Below are 21,249 nucleotides of genomic sequence, written 5' to 3'. Positions count from 1 at the left end.
CTGTACTCGCGGCAACAGACCAAACATAAGTCATCAAAACAACAAAATACATTTGCCGGCGACCGTTAGTCGCCGTGCCGCTGCGTAACGGCTGCTCATACGATGCGAGGCAAATTTAAAGGAGCGAGCCGGAGCTGTCAATCAAACGGCGCGCACACGAAGCAAACCGTGATCAGACAAACGGCACAACAGTGGACAGTAGTAACAATGAAATGTATATACTCACTTTGTGTCAAGGACGCACACGATCACAGCAACATACTCGGTCGATATCAGCAACTTTTAACTTACCGCTGGGCACAAGTGAATGGGTATAATGTCTAGACCCCGAATATAAGACTACCCCCACTTTTTCAGTCTTATTTCAATGCAAAAAACATCGTCTTATATTGCGGCCAATACGGTACTATATATAAATACCCTGCTGGCCGTATAAGAGGCCAATTCAGACAAGCGTGCTTAACAAAACTGGCATGCTAACATGCTAAGGCATGAGATCTCATCCCAGAACCTCAGCCCGTCGGGCTGATGGGGTACCGCGCCATGCTGCAAAACAAAAAGGTCCACTTTATGGCTTTTACCTTTGAAGGCTTCTGTAGGCTCTTCTCTCCCATTGTCAAACACGACACGACTGACAAACATGACCGAAGATGTAAAAAGGGGACGCCGAGGCCAACGTTGGAGTGAAAGGGAACTTTGATGTTTTTTCTCTAAGGCAACTGCAATTTATTGGAGCCAACGGATGGTCCAAAGCTGGCCGCTCGGCAGCAGGTAGACAAATAGGGCTGCCCTGAGGCGGGCCAAAGGTCGATGGGATGAAAAAATGAAATCAAAGATTTAATCTGAAGATTATTCCATCAATCTGCTTGGCAGTGGTCGTCTTCTCCAAATAACGGTGGTAATCCCACACGTTAACATTGCGACTTTTTGTTCTTATTACGTCCATGCTTGGCGACAATGACGACCTCAGTGTCAATGGTGCAAACAACGTCTTTATGCAAAGATCCGATAACTACGTTCATTACAGAGAAGATATGGGAAGAGTGTCAAAGCAGTACCGAAGTCCGAGAGCGCAAAGACCCAAACCGGATGCTGTCGAGGAGCTCCACAGCGTCAAAAGGCTCGAGTAACAAATCACAAACTCTTGTCGCGGTCTCAAAATCACTTGGTCTCGCCCATTGTCATTTCTACGCCGACTTTGAGGAAGGAGCCGAAATGAAGGCGTTGCAAACAAGCACGTTAACCCTTTTTTTGACACCTTTAACCCTTTTGCACACGTTGCGGCACAAGGAGGAAGCGCGGGAGCGAGTGCCAACAAGTGAGCCAAGATGCAAGTCAACAAAGCAAACAAGCCCAAATGACGGCACAAAAACATACATGTCCCAAGTGCAGGGCCCGCTGATCTGAAAGTCTGCCACTACGTGTCGGATTGTTGCAACGTAGCCCCAACTACTGGGAAGGAGGACTTACTTTCGATCAGATTTGAGTTGCTTTGAATTTCGGCGGCCGACGTTGTCGGCCCGATGCCACACCTGGTATCGATGCTGATCCGTCCCGCCAACTTGCTCGCTACTGACTGGCCGGGCTGATCACTGTAGGTTTTTGTGTGAAAAACAAAAAAACCTTCACAACTTCAATCCAGACTTTACTGGATGCCAAATGCCCTGCTTTAATCCGGTTTGTGTGTGCGTGTGTGCCTGTGTGTGTATCATGAATGTGTGTATATGAATGGTTTTAAAAAGTAATTAGAGTCAATCTTCTTATGAGATAATTAAAGCAAAATGAAGCTTGTTTTTATTTTTGCTTTAATCTTTGCTTTTTCTGTTGTGGAATATACTTAACTGACAACCGCCTCACAAAACACACCTCATCCTCTGCTGTCTTTTGTGTCTCCTGATGTATTCACTTTGATGTCCTGCCAAAATAGGGTCCGCTTCAGCAGTGTATCAATGAGGCCAGATTGAATCAAGTTTGGTTGCAATGCCAGTCTCTGTGAACCTGCTGTGAGGGTCTCTGTATGGTCAAGTCAGATTTGTTTTTGTCACACTGATACTTGTACTAAATGATAATTCCTCTATGAAATGGGATGTAAAAAAGTGATAATAGTTGCACTTTGTGTGTGCGTGTGTGTGCAGGCGTGTAGGTGTGTGTGCGTGTGTGTGTGTGCGGGATGAAAATGAAAAAGTCTTAGTGTGTGGCAAGCAACAGCAGCAGCAGTTGCAGCAGTTGCAGCAGTTGCTGCAGCAGCAGCAGCAGCACCAGCAGCAGCACAAATAATCCTGATCGGATTGAAAAATTCAAATTGGTGCAATTAATCCTCCCAGATTGACACGAGACATCAGCGCCCACCCCCCAAACCACCACCTCCCTCCCACCCACACCCGGGGCCAGCTGGCCTCCCATTGGCCGCCGGCTTGATCCCCTGCACAGCCAAAGGTTCATAAATGAGGCGTGTTGAGCGGGCGGGTCCCGTTCGGTGCCCGTCTGTCTTTGTCGTCGCCACCTTCGGCCCGGCGCTCTTCGGCGGCCTTTGGCGATGTCGGAAGTGATGCAGGACAAGTCCAAAGTCAAGTTGTTGCCTCCCGCATTTCCCGACAAGTCCCGGCTTCAAAGTTCAGGCTTGCGGTCCAAGGGCTTCGCCATCACGGACCTCCTGGGCCTCGAGTCCACATCTGCGTCGTCCGGGGGGGTCGAGGCTCAGAGTGGCGCTGGCTTGGGGCTGGGCCAGACCCTGGGCAGCGCCTTTTCTTTCCCAGGGGCTTCCCTCCCGCTGGGTCTGGGCTTCCTGTGCAGTCTGGCGGCTCAGCGGCCGCCCGGGCCCACTGGAGGACCTCCCTGCTTCTTGCCAGGTCACTTGCCGCTCCTGCAGAGACCCGACGGCCATTTCCTGCACAGCGCCGACCCCCACAGGGATACCTTCTCCGGTACGGCAAGCGCTCACCCGCCTGTCTTCTCCACCTTGGCTGTGACATTGTTGTTTGATGGCCATTTTGCTGCTTGCTCTGTTGTCAGATGATGAGATTCTGTCCGACCACGAGTCCAAAAATTGTTCAGCTTCTCAGAAGAGGAAGAAGCGGCGCCACAGGTGACTACCAAACTTCTGCAAGTCTTGTTTCCATGACAGCCAACAGAAGTGGTGCATGGCGAGAGGTTCCTAATCCTCATTTCCCACCCAAACTACTTAAAAGTTCAGTTGACAAACTTTAAAATGAACTAGAGCTCGAACAAAAATGCTCGTGTCCGTCCGTACATTGCCACGCTAGTAGACGGCTGCAACGTTCGTCTGACGAGCTCATCTTGTTGCTTGAGGAATTTTTTATTTGTAAACCGGCACTAGGCCAGTTTGCGAGGGCTCGTACTCGCAAAGAGGGTCTTCTTCCGTCGGCCTTGAGCACACGCTGTCCCGCTGTGCCGCGCCGCTTGTGACCTTGTCGCTAACTTTGCCCCCCCCCCGCCTCCTAGGACCGTCTTCACGTCCCACCAGCTGGAGGAACTGGAGAAAGCCTTCCACGAGGCCCACTACCCTGACGTCTACGCTCGAGAGATGCTCGCCGTCAAGACGGAGCTGCCCGAGGACCGCATTCAGGTGATACGCATTTCAGAAACCATTTGAATGTTATTGCAACATTTAAGGCGCCACAAATAGCTGGCATTGGCCTGTGCAAATTTGGCCCATTTACGGCTCGTTGTCCACAAATGCAAAGGTGGTCAGTCCGCTTGTGTTTGCGAGTGTGTGTGTTGTTTTGAGGAATGATTGCTCCATGGCAAAACTGTTGAGAGGCTGTTTTGGGGAGCAGTTGCAAGGACTGCGCCCAATACGTGACATCATGGCTGGCGTCTGAGGACTGAAGGCTTGATGACGTGCCTGCGTTGTGACCTTGCGTGTGATTTTGTGTGCCGCAGGTGTGGTTCCAGAACCGGCGCGCCAAGTGGCGCAAGCGTGAAAAGTGCTGGGGCCGCAGCAGCGTGATGGCCGAGTACGGCCTCTACGGGGCCATGGTGCGTCACTCTATCCCGCTCCCTGAGTCCATCCTCAACTCGGCTAAGAATGGCATGATGGGCTCCTGCGCCCCCTGGCTGCTCGGTGAGCCGCATGCACGTCAGTGCCACGCGCACGCACCACACGCACCACACGCACGCACCACACGCACCACACGCACCACACGCACGCAGGCACGCAGGCACGCAGGCACGCAGGCACGCAGGCACGCAGGCACGCAGGCACGCAGGCACGCAGGCACGCAGGCACGCAGGCACGCAGGCACAGGCTCCTCTGCCCAATCAGTGGACAGCTTTAACATCTCCCCACAACGATGCACCCAACTTGGGGCTTTTTTTCCTTCTATGTACGGCAGAACAATTTCAAGCACAGACACTCGATGTGCTCGATGATGCCGACCAGTTTGATTAGCTGCACGCTCCAGTATTTCAGTGGCCTTGCTTCTTGAATTTCATGCCGGGCCTCCCCAAACAGTAACAAGACATGTTTCCTGGGCAACAACCAAAATCAGGTCTTCTGGCACTGTAGGTTTGAACCGTCCGGAGTGGCAGTCACCCACATGAACCAAAAAAAAAATGAAGAAAACAAAGCATTCCAATGACTTTTGTCCAATGTGAGACCCGCCTCCCTGCTGCAGCACACCCGATTCAAATGATCAGATCATCAAGGTCTGCGGGAGCCCCACAACCATCCTGAGCCTTCCTTTGAATTGGGGCTTGTCGCGTCTGGGAAATGGCAAAATCCTCCGGGACGGAACGTTTGACAGACGTGGAGGTTGACATTTGTGTTGGTTTGAAGCCAATTCAGTTGCTCTGTGGAGGCGCTTGCACCCTTTTCCCTTCCCGTGTTAGCAGGCTGAGCAAGACACGGACAGCGCTGAACTCTCGCTGTCTTCACAGACAAAACTTATTAGCAGGCGTCCAATCAAGTATTGTTGTCGTCCACGAAAGCGTCGAAATCAATCAACGGAGCTTGCGGTGTGCTTGTCTTGTCAGGAATGCACAGGAAGTCTCTGGAAATGTCATCCAAAAAGACCACCGCATCCCATCCTGACCGATTGGACTCAATGCGCACTTCCGACGCCTGCTGCCACACCCCTGATGTGGAGGAGGCGGAGCCTGAGGCCGCTGGGCACCGGAAGGAAGACAAGGAGAATGCAGAGGGGGAGGAGGACGAGGAGGGGGAGGAGGAGGAGGAAGAGGAGGCCATGGATTTGTCTAGCTCCTCCAAACAGCAGCAGCTGCTGCAGAGCGAGATCGGCGCCCAACAGCTGTGCTGAGGCCGCAGCGCCGCCGCCGCATTATATTATTCAGCCGGCTGCCGCCATCTTGGAAACATGACAACAACCACCTGAGTGCCACACGACGCATCCTGTCGCCGTGGTGACAGCCCAGCGAGACGTCCGTTACCGGTGACAAGTTCGCAGCGGCGCAATCTGTTCCCGTGGCGACAACTCACCCGTGACGTCCCCCGTCACCATGACAACATGCACGCGGAGTCCCCCACCCCCGTTAGCGCAGCGACCACACATCCGGCACATCCTCTGTCACCATGGCAACAAGCATGCCGCGCACCCCTGTAACTGTGACGGCAATTCAGCCGCCGCAACTCGTCATCAAAGACGATGCGACGTTTGCACATTCGGCTCGAGCGCGCCGGCAGGCAAATGCTAGCGGCTAATTGCTAAAAGCTAAGTGCGAAGTCTGAGCACAAAAGTGACGTTAGCGTAGTTAGTGGTGTGCAAAATGCGTCACTTGTTGACTTGGGATCGTTCCTTAGGGCCGCGCATGGATGATAAATATGTAAATGATGGGCTGATTGCCTTAGTCTTGTCCTTTCTTGTCTTCGTGTCACATTTCTCTTTTGTTCCACATTGAAATATATTGAATATCAACGTTTTTACTGTTGGACAGCAGCAGCTGCACAATAAAACTAATATTTTTGGACTCCTCGTTTATTCATGCAGAATCGTGCGGCAACAAAGCACAAAGGGGGAGGGGCAGGGAAAGGTTTAGCTTGGGCAGGGGTCGGGAACCATAAATGCCCATTTTTTAAAAAATAATTTCCCGTGAGAGCCATACCATTTATAAAAACGATAGGCTAAATACAATTAAATGCATGTATTTTAATTAAGACCAGCGATTTTTTGAGTGTACTAATGTATTCTTTTTAATAACGTTTTTATATCGGAGCCTAGAAAAAAAAACCTCACCATTAATGAGACTTCTGGGGCTGCATCGTTTTGCTGATGGCTTTGTCGTCCGGTTGATATGCGGTGAGGTTGAGCTTCATGCAGGCGTTGAGGCTCTCATCAGTCATAATGGCCTGATCGTGAACGGTTCTTGCTGACAGAGGCATGTCTTTTATCCGTTTGAGTATCTTTTCTTTATCCGTGAAGTCGTCAAAAAGTTCATTAGCCACATCAAGCATAAATGTTGAAATACTCGCCATCAGTGAATGGCTTTCCGTTCCTCACAATTGCTAATGCACCAGCAAAACTAGCTGAATTAAAGTCACCTTGTCTGGTCCATACACGGAGTTGCTGTTGACTAGCTTGGACCTTCCTCTGGAGCTCTTCCCACGCTTTCTTTATGCTGTCCCCAGCTGGGTATTTGGTTGCAAATGTAGCATGTCGTGTCTCAAAAGTGGCACCTGATATTGGAGCGTTTCATTGATGCAATTTTGTCATTGCATATGAGGCACGTAGCAGAGCCTCCTCTCTCCACAAATGCGAATTCTTCGGTGCACTCACTCTGAAATGTTCGGTAATCGTCATCTTTTTTCCTCTTCGCCATCTTTCTTGCTTGCCTGGCACACACCAGCTAGCTAGCTGAAATTTCAAATTAAGTGGATGGAATTTTACCTCTCACGACCCCGTAGGCACCGTATTGTCCAATAGAAATCGCACTTTTTTGTCCGACCTGGCGTCAGCCTTCTGTACACCGAAGGGCAACTAGGATTGGCTGATATGACGCAACCGTTGATTTCAGCGGTAGAAAACAGATGGAATGGATTGCAAACGTGATCATATTTTTTTATATTTTGAAAGCTAATTTAACATTTTGATTTCAGTAGGTTGAAGAAATGGGGTCGAAATACAAAAAGTCCTGCCTAGCTACAAAAACAGATATGTTCAAACCTCATTGAATAAAGTACATAGGCAGACAAGTACATTCACATATTAAATCAATAAAAGAAACATTTTAAGCATATAATTATACCTACACACCAAATCAATAAAGGAGACATAACTAGACATTTTTGATAGGTGGTAATGACAAAGGTTTTTATAACTTTATGATCTGATATGTATTTCTGTGCACTTTGAAATAACAAATGTTTTTTGATATATTGCCTGAATAGCTTAATGACCCTTAAGGAACTGTTTAATGCATGCCTGCTGATTTTCTAAATCACGGACACTGCCAAAGTCGTCTAAAAATGTTCAGTACTTGATTATATTTTATGTTTTGATTAATGCTAGACGCCAGTTTTGGATTGCTACTGAACGTTCTGGACAGAGGGAAATGTTTTGCCTCACAATGAAAAGATATGTGTCAAAAGATAGTGTCAAAAGAACAAGATTCAAGAGTGTTTATTCGCCATGTTTGAGCGTGCCAAACAAGGAATTTGACTTCGGTAAATCACAGCCTCTGTTCAACATTTAGGTGACTAACAACCAGTGCCGGCTCTACGCAGGGGCAAGACGTCAAACAGATGTCCTGCCCCCTCAAATCAAACTTTTAAAAGTGAAAAGTCCGCTGATAGAAACACACGTTAATCAGCCCCCTCTCTTCTCTCATGTCGGTGCAGTGTGTGTCCTCACACAGCCTGCTGTCAGGACTCCGCGCCCCTCCGTAAACATCCAATCACTGTGAGTATGCAAATGAGGCAAGACGCAGCCAGAGAGTGTCAAGTTACAGTCAGCGCGGTAGGAGTTGGAAGAAGCAGTAAAAACTCCACCAAACCCGTCGTAATGACCCGCGCGCGATATAACTAATGATTAACGACAACTCAAATAATAGTTAATATAACATTCATATTATATGTTCCCCCCCCTGAGAGATTGCCACCTTATTGTGGTCAGGGGGTTTGCGTGCCTCAGTGACCCTAAGAGCAATACCAGCAGAAGCTTTAATCTTCAGGTGGGACACCCAAGCTGGACAGGTCTTAGTGTAGAGGCCTGCCAGAGTGCAATCCAGTTCTCCAGGTTGAGATCTGGACACACAGCTAACAACTGCCGTGAAGAAAACACTGTTAGGGTTTACAGATTATCTTCATCGTATGATTATGTTGGAATGTAACCTGTAATAAAATTTACCTAGCTTGTCCTGTCTTAACAAAAGTAGTAGACCAAAGTGCGAAGATCTTTTGAACTGATTGACTAGCTGCAGAGGAAGCAATCAAAGTTGCTTTGTTTACACAACGTCGTAAAAGACCCCCTGCTATGCTTTTATCATCAGGCAAGGGGCTTCAACCCCATCCTGTCTTCCCACACCCCCACTCTCAACCCCACTCTGTTTCTCTCAATAAATATGCTCCTGCATGAGGCCAGAGTCAGATCTCATTCGAACATTGCTGTATGCACAGCGACGAATGAACTCTCCACCTGCAGGTGTCTAAAACGACTAACTTGTCTCCAGTGTGGTTCTTGCAAAATAAGTTAGAGTGAACACCACCCTAACAAACACTAACAGTGTTAAAAATGTGTAAAAAAAAAAAAAAAAGAACATGCCCCCTTCACGTTTCTGACTGCCCCCTCTTATGTGTATTCCTAGAACCGGCCCTGCTAACAACACTCAGGACATGTGAAAAATGGCAAATATTCTCAAACATCCCCTGATCTTAAACTCCCAAGAGGGCAAGGAAAAACTCAAAACTCCAGCTAGGGGAAATGAGAAACCTTGAGAAGAGACCACAGATGGGAGGGTCCCTCTTCCAGGATGACCAGGCTGCAATGGATGCAGAGAGGACACATAGTACAAACAGTGTAGACAATTCAAAAAAGGTGTGGAGAGCAGGATGTTATTGCACAGTAATGACTCTGAGACTCTAAGAGTGGTGTGAGTTCATCAGAGCAACAGCCTGGGGGAAGAAGCTGTCTCTGTGTCTGCTGGTTTTGGCGTACAGAGCTCTATAACGCCGTCCGGAGGGGAATAGTTCAAACAGACTGCAACCTGGGTGAGAAGGGTCTGTAGAGATGTTACTTGCACATTTCCTGGTCCTGGACAGGTACAAGTCTTGGATAGATGGGAGGTTGATTCCAATTATCTTTTCTGCAGTCCTGATTGTCCGTTGCAGTCTGTGCTTGTCTTGTTTGGAGGCTGATCCAAACTAGACAGTGATGGAGGTGCAGAGGACAGACTGGATGATGGCAGTGTAGAAGGTCTTCAGCAGCTCCCGCGGCAGGTTGAACTTCTTGAGCTGTCTCAGGAAGTACAGCCTCTGCTGGGCCTTCTTCCGGACAGAGTCTATGTGGCCGGTCCATTTCAGGTCCCGAGAGATTGTGGTTCCCAGGAACTTGAAGGTGTCTGTGGAGAGAATAGTATTACTGCGGATAGTGAGGTGTGAAAGTGGTGAAGGGTCTCGCCTGAAGTCCACTGTCATCTCCACGGTCTTGAGCGGGTTCAGCTCCAGGTGGTTTTGGCTGCACCAGTGGACCAGCCGCTCCACCTCCTGTCTGTACGCAGTCTCATCACCGTCCTGGATCAGTCCGATGAGAGTGGTGTCATCCGCATACTTCAGGAGCTTCACAGAAGAGTTGTCTGAGGAGCAATCGGTGTAGACAGAGAAGAGCAGTGGGGAGAGTACGCACCCCTGGGGAGCGCCAGTGCTGGTGGTCCGGGTGTCGGATGTGATAGTCCCTAGCCTCACATGCTGTCTCCTGTTGGTCAGGAAGCTGGTGGTCCACTGACAGGTGGAGGCAGGCACCGTGAGCTGGACGAGCTTCTGGTGGAGGATGTTGGGAGCAATGGTGTCGAACGCCAAGCTGAAGTCCACAAACAGGATCCTGGCGTACGTTCCTGGGGTGTCTAGGTGGTGCAGAATGTAGTACACTCCCATCTTGATCGCATCACCCACCGACATATTTGACCGGTAGGCAAACTGCAGGGGGTCGAGCAGGGTGCCCGTGATGTCCTGCAGGTGGCTCAACACTAGCCTCTCAAAGGATTTCATGACCACAGATGTCAGGGCAACATGTCTATAATCATTCAAACCTGTGATGGCGGGCTCCTTGGCCACTGGTACGATGGTGGACCTTTTAAAGCACAAGGGCACCTCACTCAGCTCCAGGGAACGGTTGAAGATCCGTGCAAAAGTGGTTGCCAGCTGTTCAACACAGACTTTCAGGCAGGAGGGAGACACGCCTTCTGGGCCTGGTGCCTTCTTGACCTTTTGTCTCCGGAACATCTGACACACCTCCTCCTCGCGGATCGCAAGTGCGGGCGCGGCTTTTGAAAGAGAGTAGGTGATAACAACGATGGAGGTGTGAACAGGGAGGTTGTGTGGGGGAGGTGTGGATATTGATTGTGATGCAGGAGGTCCCGTTGTGTGGGTGGACCTGCAGTAAAACCTGTTTAGCTGGTTTGCAAGGCTTGTGTTCTCCACAGGATGGGGGGTTGATTTCTTGAAGCCTGTGATGCTCTGTAGGCCTTTCCACACTGTTGAGGGATCATGATTGGCAGAGAGGTGCCTCTTCAGGCTCTCCCCGTAGCTCCTCTTAGCTTTCCTGATCTCTTGGGTCAGTGTGTTCCTGAACAGGTCACGGCCCCCACTCCTGTAGGCCTCCTCCTTGTCTTTGCGCAGCATCCTGAGGTTTGGTGTGAACCGTGGTTTGTTACTGTACGTGCAGAAGGTCTTAGTCTGCACACACAAGTCCTCACAAGAGCTGATGTAGTATATTTGTACTCTGCCCCTATTCCTATATGTTTTCCTCATAAGGCCAGGTCAAGCACAGACCTGTTTGTGCGGGATAGTGAGGTTTAGTTTTAGTAATGAGTCCGTGAGTCGTCACCTTACCGTGGTGGAGGGGTTTGCGAGCCCCAATGATCTTAGGAGCCATGTTGTCTGGGGCTTCATGCCCCTGGTAGGTCACCCATGGCAAACGGGTCCTAGGTGAGGGGCCAGACAAAGCACGGCTCACACTGTGAAGAAAAACATAAATGGATTTCGTTTTCCCTCGCCCGCATTTCCGGACGCGGGTCACCGGGGCCCCACTCTGGAGCCAGGCCTGGAGGCGGGGCTCGAAGGCGAGCGTCTGGTGGCCGGGCCTTCGCCCATGGGGCCCGGCCGTGCACAGCCCGAAAAGGAAACATGGGCTCACCACCTGTGGGAAGGGCCAAAGGGGTCGAGTGCAGTGTAAGCTGGGCGGCGGCCAAAGGCAGGGACCTTGGCGGTCCAATCCCCGGCTGCAGAAGCTGGCTCTTGGGACATGGAATGTCACCTCTCTGGCTGGAAAGGAGGCCGAGCTGGTGTGCGAGGCAGAAAAGTTCAGACTAGACCAGGGGTGGGCAAACTTTTTAACTTGCGGGCCGAATTGGGTTCTAAATTTTGACCGGGGGGCCGAACCAGGAGCAGATGGATGTAGTGTTTGTGTGAAGTAATATAAATGACATGTAAAGGTCATTGCATAAAAGGTTTTTACTTTTAGTAGATACTAAAGCATGGATATTAAAAAAAGCTTTTTGAAAACAAATGCATTTATTAACAGCATTAAAAAAATATTTCACCAAAAAACTATTATCAGTGATTCTTATTAAATACGACACTGTTATGATGAATAACATTTTCCATCACTTCAGCGCCTGCAGGTCAGATTTATGAAATATGTTTATCTAATGAGGCGAACTCACATCCAACGGCAAACATTCTGACCAAATACATCATCTTGAAGAATCAGTGAAAGAATACATCTAAATAAAGTAATAAAGAAATCAATAGTATTGTTGGTTTCCCGTTTTTTGCTCGTGCATCATAGTCTGGAGTAAAATTTGTTGTGGTAATTCTTAGGATGTCGGTCCGTTAACCTAGATCTGTGACGGGCTTTGTTGACGTTCATGTGGCTGAACGTCTTCTCACACACGTAGGTCAAGCCAAATTGTCCACTCTTTTTTAACATTCGGCACTCAGTGTCCACCTTTCTTTTCTTCGGGCCACTCATTTTAATGGAAGGATTCCAGGGGAAGGTTTGTGGGTGGCATTAGCGTCAAACTGTATCTGAAAACTCAGCGCGCGAATTACGAGAATATTGACGTCACAGCCTACACTCGAAATTCGGCACTGATAGATGAAATTACGACGTACTACTGAGTATGCACACGCACTTGTGAGTGTGCACCGAGCTTTCTGACACGGCTCCCGGGAGTAAATGCGCGGGCGGGCGCTTCCCCATCTACTGGGGAAACATAGTAATTGCAGGGAAAATTACCCCAGAAAAAATTAATAATACAATTTATTCAGGTTTGGCGGGCCGGATTAAACGGCCCCGTGGGCCGGATGTGGCCCACGGGCCGTAGTTTGCCCATGTCTGGACTAGACATAGTCGGACTTGCCTCCATTCACAGTTTGGGTTCCGGTACAAGCCCTCTCGAGAGGGGCTGGACTCTCCTCCACTCTGGAGTTTTCCACGGTGCGAGGCATCGAGCAGGTGTGGGTATACTTATTGCCCCCCGGCTGGGCGCCTGCACATTGGGGTTCACCCCGGTGAACGAGAGGGTGGCCTCCCTCCGCCTTCGGGTGGGGGGACGGGTCCTGACTGTTGTTTGTGTCTATGCACCAAACGGCAGCTCAGAGTACCCACCCTTTTTGGAGTCCTTGGAAGAAGTGCTGGAGAGCGCTCCTTCTGGGGACTCTATCATTCTACTGGGTGACTTCAATGCTCACGTGGGCAATGACAGTGAGACCTGGAAGGGCGCGATTGGGAGGAACGGCCCCCCCGATCTGAATCCGAGCGGTGTTCTATTATTGGACTTCTGTGCTCGACACGGATTGTCAATAATGAACACCATGTTCAAACATAAGGGTGTCCATGTGTGCACTTGGCACCAGTTCAATGATCGACTTTGTAGTCGTGTCATAGGATTTGTGGCCGCATGTTTTGGACACTCGGGTGACGAGAGGGGCGGAGCTGTCAACTAATCACCACCTGGTGGTGGGTTGGCTCCGATGGTGGGGGAAGATGCCGGTCCGACCTGGCAGGCCCAAACGTATTGTGAGGGTCTGCTGGGGACGTCTGGCAGAATCCCCTGTCAGGAATAACTTCAACTCCCACCTCCGGCAGAGCTTTTTCCACGTTCCGGAGGAGGCGGGGGACATTGAGTCCGAGTGGACCATGTTCCGTGCCTCCATTGTTGAGGCAGCCGACCGGAGCTGTGGCCGTAAGGTGGTTGGTGCCTGTCGTGGCGGCAATCCCCGAACCCGCTGGTGGACACCGGCAGTAAGGGATGCCGTCAAGCTGAAGAAGGAGTCCTATCGGGCCGTTTTGGCCTGCGGGACTCCGGAGGCAGCTGACAGGTACCGGATGGCCAAGTGGAACGCGGCTTCGGCGGTTGCTGAGGCAAAAAAACGGGCGTGGGAGGAATTTGGCGAGGCCATGGAGAACGACTTCCGGACGGCTTCGAGTAAATTCTGGTCCACCATTCGGCGTCTCAGGAGGGGGAAGCAGTGCACCGTCAACACTGTTTACAGTGGAGATGGCGTGCTGCTGACCTCGACTCAGGACGTCGTGAGTCGGTGGGGAGAGTACTTCGAAGACCTCCTCAATTCCACCAACACGCCTTCCTTTTGTGGAAGCAGGGCATGGAGACTCTGAGGTGGACTCTCTAATCTCTAGGGTCGAAGTCACTGAGGTAGTTAAAAAACTCCTTGAGGGCAAGTGTAAGCATCCCGGAGGTGGATGAGATCAGCCCAGAGTTTTTAAAGGCTCTGGATGTTGTGGGGCTGTCATGACTGACATGCCTCTACAGCAGGGGTCACCAACTCCGGTCCTCAAGGGCGCCAATCCAGCCTGTTTTAGGTGCAGCCCTACAACAACACACCTGATTCAAATGATCAGCTCATCAGCAAGCTCTATTAAGGCTGATAGCGATCCTGATTATTTGAATCAGGTGTGTTGTTGTAGGGCTGCACCTAAAACAGGCTGGATTGGCGCCCTTGAGGACCGGAGTTGGTGACCCCTGCTCTAAAGCATTGTGTGGACATCGGGGACGGTGCCTCTGGATTGGCAGACTGGGGTGGTGGTTCCCCTCTTTAAGAAGGGGGACCGGAGGGTGTGTTCCAACTATAGGGGAATCACACTCCTCAGCCTCCCTGGTAAGGTCTATTCAGGGGTGCTGGAGAGGAGGGTCCGTCGGGAAGTCGAAGCTCGGATCCAGGAGGAGCAGTGTGGCTTTCGTCCTGGCCATGGAACAGTGGACCAGCTCTACACCCTCGGCAGGATCCTGAAGGGGGCATGGGACTTCGCCCAACCAGTCCACATGTGTTTTGTGGACTTGGAGAAGGCGTTCGACCGTGTCCCTCGGGATGTTCTGTGGAGGGTGCTTCGGGAGTACGGGGTGCCGAGCCAACTGATAAGGGTGGTTCGGTCCCAGTATCACCGATGCCAGAGTTTGGTCCGCATTTCCGGCAGTAAGTCGGATTCGTTCCCAGTGAGGGTTGGACTCCGCCAAGGCTGCCCTTTGTCACCGATTATGTTCATAACTTTTACGGACAGAATTTCTAGGCGCAGCCGAGGCGTTGAGGGTGTCCGGTTTGGGGACCTCAGCATTGCGTCTCTGCTTTTTGCAAACGACGTGGTGCTGTTGGCTTCTTTAAGCCGTGATCTCCAGCTCTCACTGGGGCGGTAAGCAGCCGAGTGTGAAGCGGTCGGGATGAGGGTCAGCACCTCCAAATCCGAGGCCATGGTCCTCGGTCGGAAAAAGGTGGAAGGCCCCCTCCGGATCAGGGATGAGATCCTGCCCCAAGTGGAGGAGTTCACGTACCGTGATTTTCCATGCAAAATACGCCCCCGTGCATAATACGCACCCTAAAAATGGCATGTCGATGCTGGAAAAAAGCCTGTACCCATGTATAATACGCACCCAAATTTTGACTCTTAAGTCCGTAAACGTAAAATTATTTCAGAAAAAAGATCATCTTTGGGAACAACCGGATGTTATTCTGCCGGTCAGTATCACTGCGCATGCGCTAGCAAACTCGATAGCGGAGAAATGTTTCGGATTTGTGTAGGGTACATTGTGACAGCAAACGAGCAGGTGATCGAGCAAGCGTCTGATACGAGAGCATTGTGTTCGTATGGAGCGTGTTTGAAGTGAACAGCAGAGAAGAAAGGAACAAGGCAAAGTGTTGTGAAATAAAATATTACCTGTGATACGCATTTTGTTATTTGCTGATTGAAACTGCTAATTAAACTGTGAATTGAAACTAATAGGTAGAAAACTGAACTCTCGCTCTTTATATAGCTGACGTGTCAATGTAAATTAGTTACATTTTGCGCATTATGCATGGAAAACACGGTATGTGAACTTTTGGCTGTGACATCATCAATTTGTTAATGTTCCCTGACTATGCAAAGTTCTTATTCACCACTTACCATGCATTTGTTTGTTTGCAGATGCTGGCTGACCAGCTGACAGACATGGAGAAACTTCTACCAAGTTCACTAATCATTGTTCTGGGTGATCTCAACAGGGCGAACCTCTCACACGAACTCCCCAGATACAGACAGCACATAACGTGTCCCACCAGAGGGGCACAGACACTGGACCACTGCTACACCGTAATTAAGGATGCATACCAGGCTCGTGCAGCTTTAGGACTCTCGGACCACTGTCTAGTTCAGCGGTGGCCAACCTTCAAGTTCCTGGGATCCACAATCTCTCGGGACCTGAAATGGACCGGCCACATAGACTCTGTCCGGAAGAAGGCCCAGCAGAGTACTTTCTGAGACAGCTCAGGAAGTTCAACCTACCACAGGAGCTGCTGAAGACCTTCTACACTGCCATCATCCAGTCTATCCTCTGCACCTCCATCACTGTCTGGTTTGGATCGGCCACCAAACAAGACAAGCACAGACTGCAAGCACGGACAATCAGGACTGCTGAAAAGATAATCGGTACCAACCTCCCATCTATCCAAGACTTGTACCTGTCCAGGACCAGGAAATGTGCAAGTAAAATCTCTACAGACCCTTCTCACCCAGGTCACACTCTGTTCGAACTACTCCCCTCCGGACGGCGTTACAGTGCGCTGTACGCCAAAACCAGCAGACACAGTTTCTTTCCCCAGGCTGTCGCTCTGATGAACTCACACCACTCATAGAGTCTCAGAGACATCCCTGGGCAATAATATCCTGTTCTTGCCACTTAAATGTTGTTAGTCACCTGAATGTTTTTAATCACTTAAATGTTGTACAGAGGCCAAGATCAACCGGAGTCAAATTCCTTGTTTGGCATGCACAAACTTGGCCAATAAAGCTGATTATGACACAAAGGGTGTATGTTATGCCACGATTGGTGTCTGTATAGCAATTGCATTTATTGGCACGAATAAAACAAAACAACATCTGTAAAATAACAAAAACATATTTACACTAACAAAAACATATGTACACTGACATTTTTGAGTTTTATAGAGGTACACATGAGAAATTTTGAGCTGATGGGGAGTATGTGAAAATCTTCCTTAACAAGCCAGATGTGCAGTCCATTGACCTCTAGCTTTCATGGTCCTTAACTGTATGAAAAGTATTGCTACCTTCTGCTGCAGTGACGGCTACACTCTCGGACTTCGTCACAAAGAAATCCATGACTTTGGATGATGAGCTCTCGCCCCTCGCTGCTTTTGTGTGCTTGGCTGAATTTATGTGTGCCTGCAGGTCGTTGGCAGACTTGGCACCTTTATTTGCCACAGACACGTACATGCTTGCCTTAAATGTCAAGCACTCAGCTTCATCCGGATCATTTAGAATTTAGAAAATATTTTTGAAGTCCTGATGTACTTTCCAAAATTTAAGTGGACCTCAGTGCGCAGGAAGTTTAATTTTGTCCGATCGCGCAACTGCAGCGCACCGCCGAATGCGCAACCGTACCGCGCCGCCGACCGCGCAACTGCACCGCGCTGGTCGCATTATTGTGACAGAGCGGTCGCTAAAATTTAGAAAATATTTTTAAAGTCCTAATGTACTTTCCAAAATTTAAGTGGACCTCAGTGCGCAGGGAGCTTAATTTGGTCCGATCGCGCAACCGCAGCGCGCCGGACGCTCAGTGTCTCATTGCTTTAGGAGCGTCTTTGTGTTTTAGGATGGCTTTACTGCTCCCACTTGCTTCCTTTGGAGGCATGATTAGAGTTGATGCAATCCTCAGAGTAACGAGAACGTAATAACGAACGGAGTCAGTTGGCATGCGGGTCCTCTCGGCTCATCTCGCGAGGTTCGACAACCGAATTTCGTCCGACATCCGAAGCAAAAAAATCTCGAATTTTTTGTTCGAATACCGATTTGTTCGAGAACCGGGACATTCGAAAACCGAGGCTCCACTGTATTTTCGTTCGTTTCTCCATGAGGATGTGTTCCCCCCTGTAATTTGTCCAGCACTCACCGTTCTCAAAATAAGGGGGGGAACATATCCTCACGGGGCCGCCGTGAGGATGTGTTCCCTCCCCGTAATTTGGCCTAGGATCGAAGGAATCTGTTAAAATATGCCACACTACCTGAACAGACCCCCAGGAAGACAGAAAAAAAAGTTGAGGACAGCACATCAGCTCTTGTCAGAGCACTTGCAGAATCCATCAGTGCGAGTCGCATTCCTCGACCTGAACCCACAGTGTTCAATGGTGACCCACTGAGGTTCAATGACTGGAAGGTGTCCTTCCAGACGCTCGTTGACAGAAAGAATATTCCTGCAGAAGAGAAGATATATTATCTTCGCAAATACGTGGGGGGAGCTGCCAAAAGGTCCATAGAAAGTTACTTCTTGCTGGGCTCTGAGTCCGCCTATTATGCAGCATGGCAAATGCTAGAAGAACGATATGGCAATCCATTCCTAATCGCCAAGGCTTTCAGAGACAAGATCGACTCGTGGCCCAAGATAAATTCCAAAGGCAGTGTGGAGCTTCAAGAACTTGTTGACTTCCTGCGCAGCTGTGAGTCTGCCATGTCTCAAATCAGAGGTCTTGAAGTACTAAATGACTGCAACGAGAACCAGAAAATACTCTCCAAACTACCAGACTGGTTGACCTCAAGATGGAACAGAAAGGTCATTGAAATAGAAGAAGAAACTCACATGTTCCCCAGCTTCAGTCAGTTTGTAAAGTTCCTCACGCGTGAAGCCAAAATTGTATGCAGTCCTATTACATCTCTCCATGCTCTGAAACCAACGGAAAGAGTTTTGGAGAAGGGCTCAAAGATCAGAGGTCCTGGAGCAAAGGTCTTTGCAACCAGCTCAGATGGGCAAGCCGTCCCCACAAACTGTATCTTCTGTGACAAGGTCGGACACAGTCTTCAAAGGTGCCGGAGGTTCATGCAGAAGACAATCTTAGAACGAGTCAAGTTTGTTCAAGAAAGAAAGTTGTGCTTCGGCTGTCTGAAATCTGGTCATCGCTCCAAGGACTGTGGAGAAAGAAACACATGTGATACTTGTGAGAAAGGACATCCAACTTTCCTTCATGATGATCGCACCAAGGAAGAAAGAATGTCAACAAAGCCTTATGGATCAAGGTACAGTGACAAGCCCAAAGAGAAGGAAAATGAACAGCCACAAGAGCAGGCAGAAACACCATCAAATGAGGCAACAACAAATAGTGTTGTACAGAATACCGTCGGACACGCGTACTTCCACAATAATTCCAGTGTGGCTGTCATCTGTAAGTGAGCCAAATCGTGAAGTCCTCGTGTATGCACTCCTTGACACACAAAGTGACACAACCTTTGTCCTCGAGGAGGCGGTAAAGGCTCTCAACACAAAGAGTGCGCCAGTTCAGTTAAAGCTCTCAACACTGGCTTCGAGAAACACAGTCGTGTCCTGCCAGAAACTGACTGGTCTACAAGTACGAGGATTTTATTCGGACAAGCTTATTCCTCTGCCAGTGACGTACTCAAGAGAGTTTATTCCTGCAAACAGAGACCATATTCCCACACCAGAGACGGCAAAGGCATGGCCTCATCTTGAACACATCGCTGATGAGATTGCTCCTCTGCAAAGCTGTGATGTCGGCCTGTTAATCGGCTACAACTGTGCTCAGGCCCTTATACCAAGACAAGTGGTGCCTGGGGAAGAGCATCAGCTGTTTGCACAGAGAACAGACTTGGGCTGGAGTGTGGTGGGATATGGTAACCCCTGTCTCAACTATGGAGATGCAATTGGAATGAGTCACCAAGTGATAGCGAAGCAAGTGATGCCAGGGCTACCGTCCTCATCAGACCTCACAAGTGAAGTTCACTATGTCTGTAGAACACAGATAAAAAAGGTTATCTTACCTGCAGATGTCATGAAGATGCTGGAGTCTGACTTCATTGAAAGGTCATCAGAGGCCAGTTCCATCTCTCAAGAGGATTTAAAATCCCTGTCAGAAATGGAAACGGGCATCAAGTTAAAGAGCGACGGACATTATGAAATGCCGCTGCCATTCAAAAAGGAAAGGCCTAACTTACCCGATAACAAGATCTGTGCTATTCAACGCCTGAAGTGCCTTGAAAGGAAAATGAAAAGAAATCATCAATATTACGAAGATTACAAGACCTTCATGGACGAGACCATTAGCCGTGGTGATGCAGAAATGGTCCCAGAGGAAGACATTCACAAAACCCCAGCTTGGTACATCCCACATCATGGTGTGTATCACCCTCAAAAGCCTGAGAAGATACGTGTTGTGTTTGATTGCTCTGCCAAGTACCAGGGCACATCCTTGAACGACCATCTCCTGACTGGTCCCGAGTTGACAAACGCTTTGGTGGGAGTTCTGTATCGCTTTCGAAGAGGTCCGGTGGCAATCGTGTGACATAGAACGCATGTTCCACCAGTTCCACGTCAAGGCAGAAGACCAAGATTACCTACGATTCCTTTGGTGGGAGAATGGGGATCTTGAAGGCCAACCTTCCACCTATCGGATGAAAGTCCACTTGTTTGGTGCCGCTTCGTCACCTGGTTGTGCCAATTACGGATTAAAGCACATCGCCATTGAAGGACGAGGGCATTTCAGTGAAGACACCATAAAGTTCATCCAACGGAACTTCTACGTTGATGACGGACTGTCAAGCGTAGCATCGGAAGACCAAGCAATACAACTGGTGAAAGAAGCCAGAGAGCTTTGCAGCACAGGCAAACTCCGGCTGCATAAGTTTGTCTCTAACAGCAAAGAAGTCCTAGCTACAATCCCAAAGGAAGAATGTGTAGAAGCTGTCAAAGACAAGGACATGGCACTCGGTGAACTGCACATGGAAAGAGCACTCGGTGTAGAGTGGTGCGTAGCTTCTGATGAGTTCCAGTTCAGAGTGACCGTCAAGCAGAACCCACTTACCCGAAGAGGAGTCTTGTCCACGGTTGCTTCCATATACAACCCACTGGGATTTGTGGCACCATTCATCCTGGTGGGAAAGCAGATCTTGCAGCAGATGTGTCGTGACAAGCTTAGCTGGGATGACACCTTACCCGATGATTTACGACCTCTGTGGGAAAGCTGGCTCCAAGACCTGCAAAATTTGGCTGGGGTGAAGATTCCGAGATGTTATGTTCCATCAAGCTTCAAGGTCCAATACTACGAGTTACACCATTTCTCCGATGCCAGTGTATCAGGCTATGGAGCGTGTTCATACCTCAGAGCTGTGAGTACAACAGGTGAAGTTCACTGTTCCTTGGTTATGGGAAAGTCAAGAGTTGCTCCAACGAAGGTCATAACCATACCAAGACTTGAGCTGTCGGCAGCAGTTGTAGCTGTCCGCACCAGTGACATGCTCAAGAAGGAGTTGGAATTGGAATGCCTACAAGAAATCTTTTGGTCTGATTCAAAGGTTGTCCTCGGATACATCAGCAACGAAGCCAGAAGATTTCATGTATTTGTTGCAAACCGTGTAGAACGCATCAAGCAAAGCACAGAGTCTACACAATGGAGGTACGTGGCTTCAGAAGACAATCCAGCCGACCACGCCTCAAGAGGTCTCACAGCAGAGCAGCTACTATCCTCCAACTGGTTCACAGGCCCAGATCGTCTTTGGCAGAAGGAGTTACCAAGTGGAGAAGTCAAGGTGGGAGAGATTG

At 49.4% G+C, this 21,249-nt stretch overlaps 1 protein-coding gene across 1 annotated transcript; it reads left to right on the top strand.

The window, feature by feature from the left end:
• The first annotated feature begins 2,490 nt into the window (after window positions 1-2,490).
• On the top strand, window positions 2,491-5,946 carry vsx1 (visual system homeobox 1 homolog, chx10-like). The gene is made up of 5 exons (XM_037272178.1): window positions 2,491-2,924; window positions 3,013-3,085; window positions 3,463-3,586; window positions 3,904-4,099; window positions 4,996-5,946. Exons 1-5 carry the CDS (start codon window positions 2,537-2,539, stop codon window positions 5,277-5,279), a joined length of 1,065 nt encoding a protein of 354 aa, XP_037128073.1. The 5' UTR covers window positions 2,491-2,536; the 3' UTR covers window positions 5,280-5,946.
• The last annotated feature ends 15,303 nt before the right edge of the window (window positions 5,947-21,249 follow it).

The sequence above is a fragment of the Syngnathus acus genome, chromosome 15 (assembly GCF_901709675.1).
Source record: "Syngnathus acus chromosome 15, fSynAcu1.2, whole genome shotgun sequence".
In the NCBI taxonomy this organism is placed as follows: domain Eukaryota; kingdom Metazoa; phylum Chordata; class Actinopteri; order Syngnathiformes; family Syngnathidae; genus Syngnathus; species Syngnathus acus.
This window is presented reverse-complemented; position numbering and strand designations above follow the sequence as displayed.

Bases quoted from the DNA above. Each gene is read 5' to 3' on its own strand.
- vsx1 (XM_037272178.1), top strand. From the start codon at position 2,537: ATGTCGGAAGTGATGCAGGACAAGTCCAAAGTCAAGTTGTTGCCTCCC. The intron at 2,925-3,012 runs GTACGGCAAGCG...CTCTGTTGTCAG, and splicing joins CCACAGGGATACCTTCTCCG to ATGATGAGATTCTGTCCGAC. The intron at 3,587-3,903 runs GTGATACGCATT...TGTGTGCCGCAG, and splicing joins TGCCCGAGGACCGCATTCAG to GTGTGGTTCCAGAACCGGCG.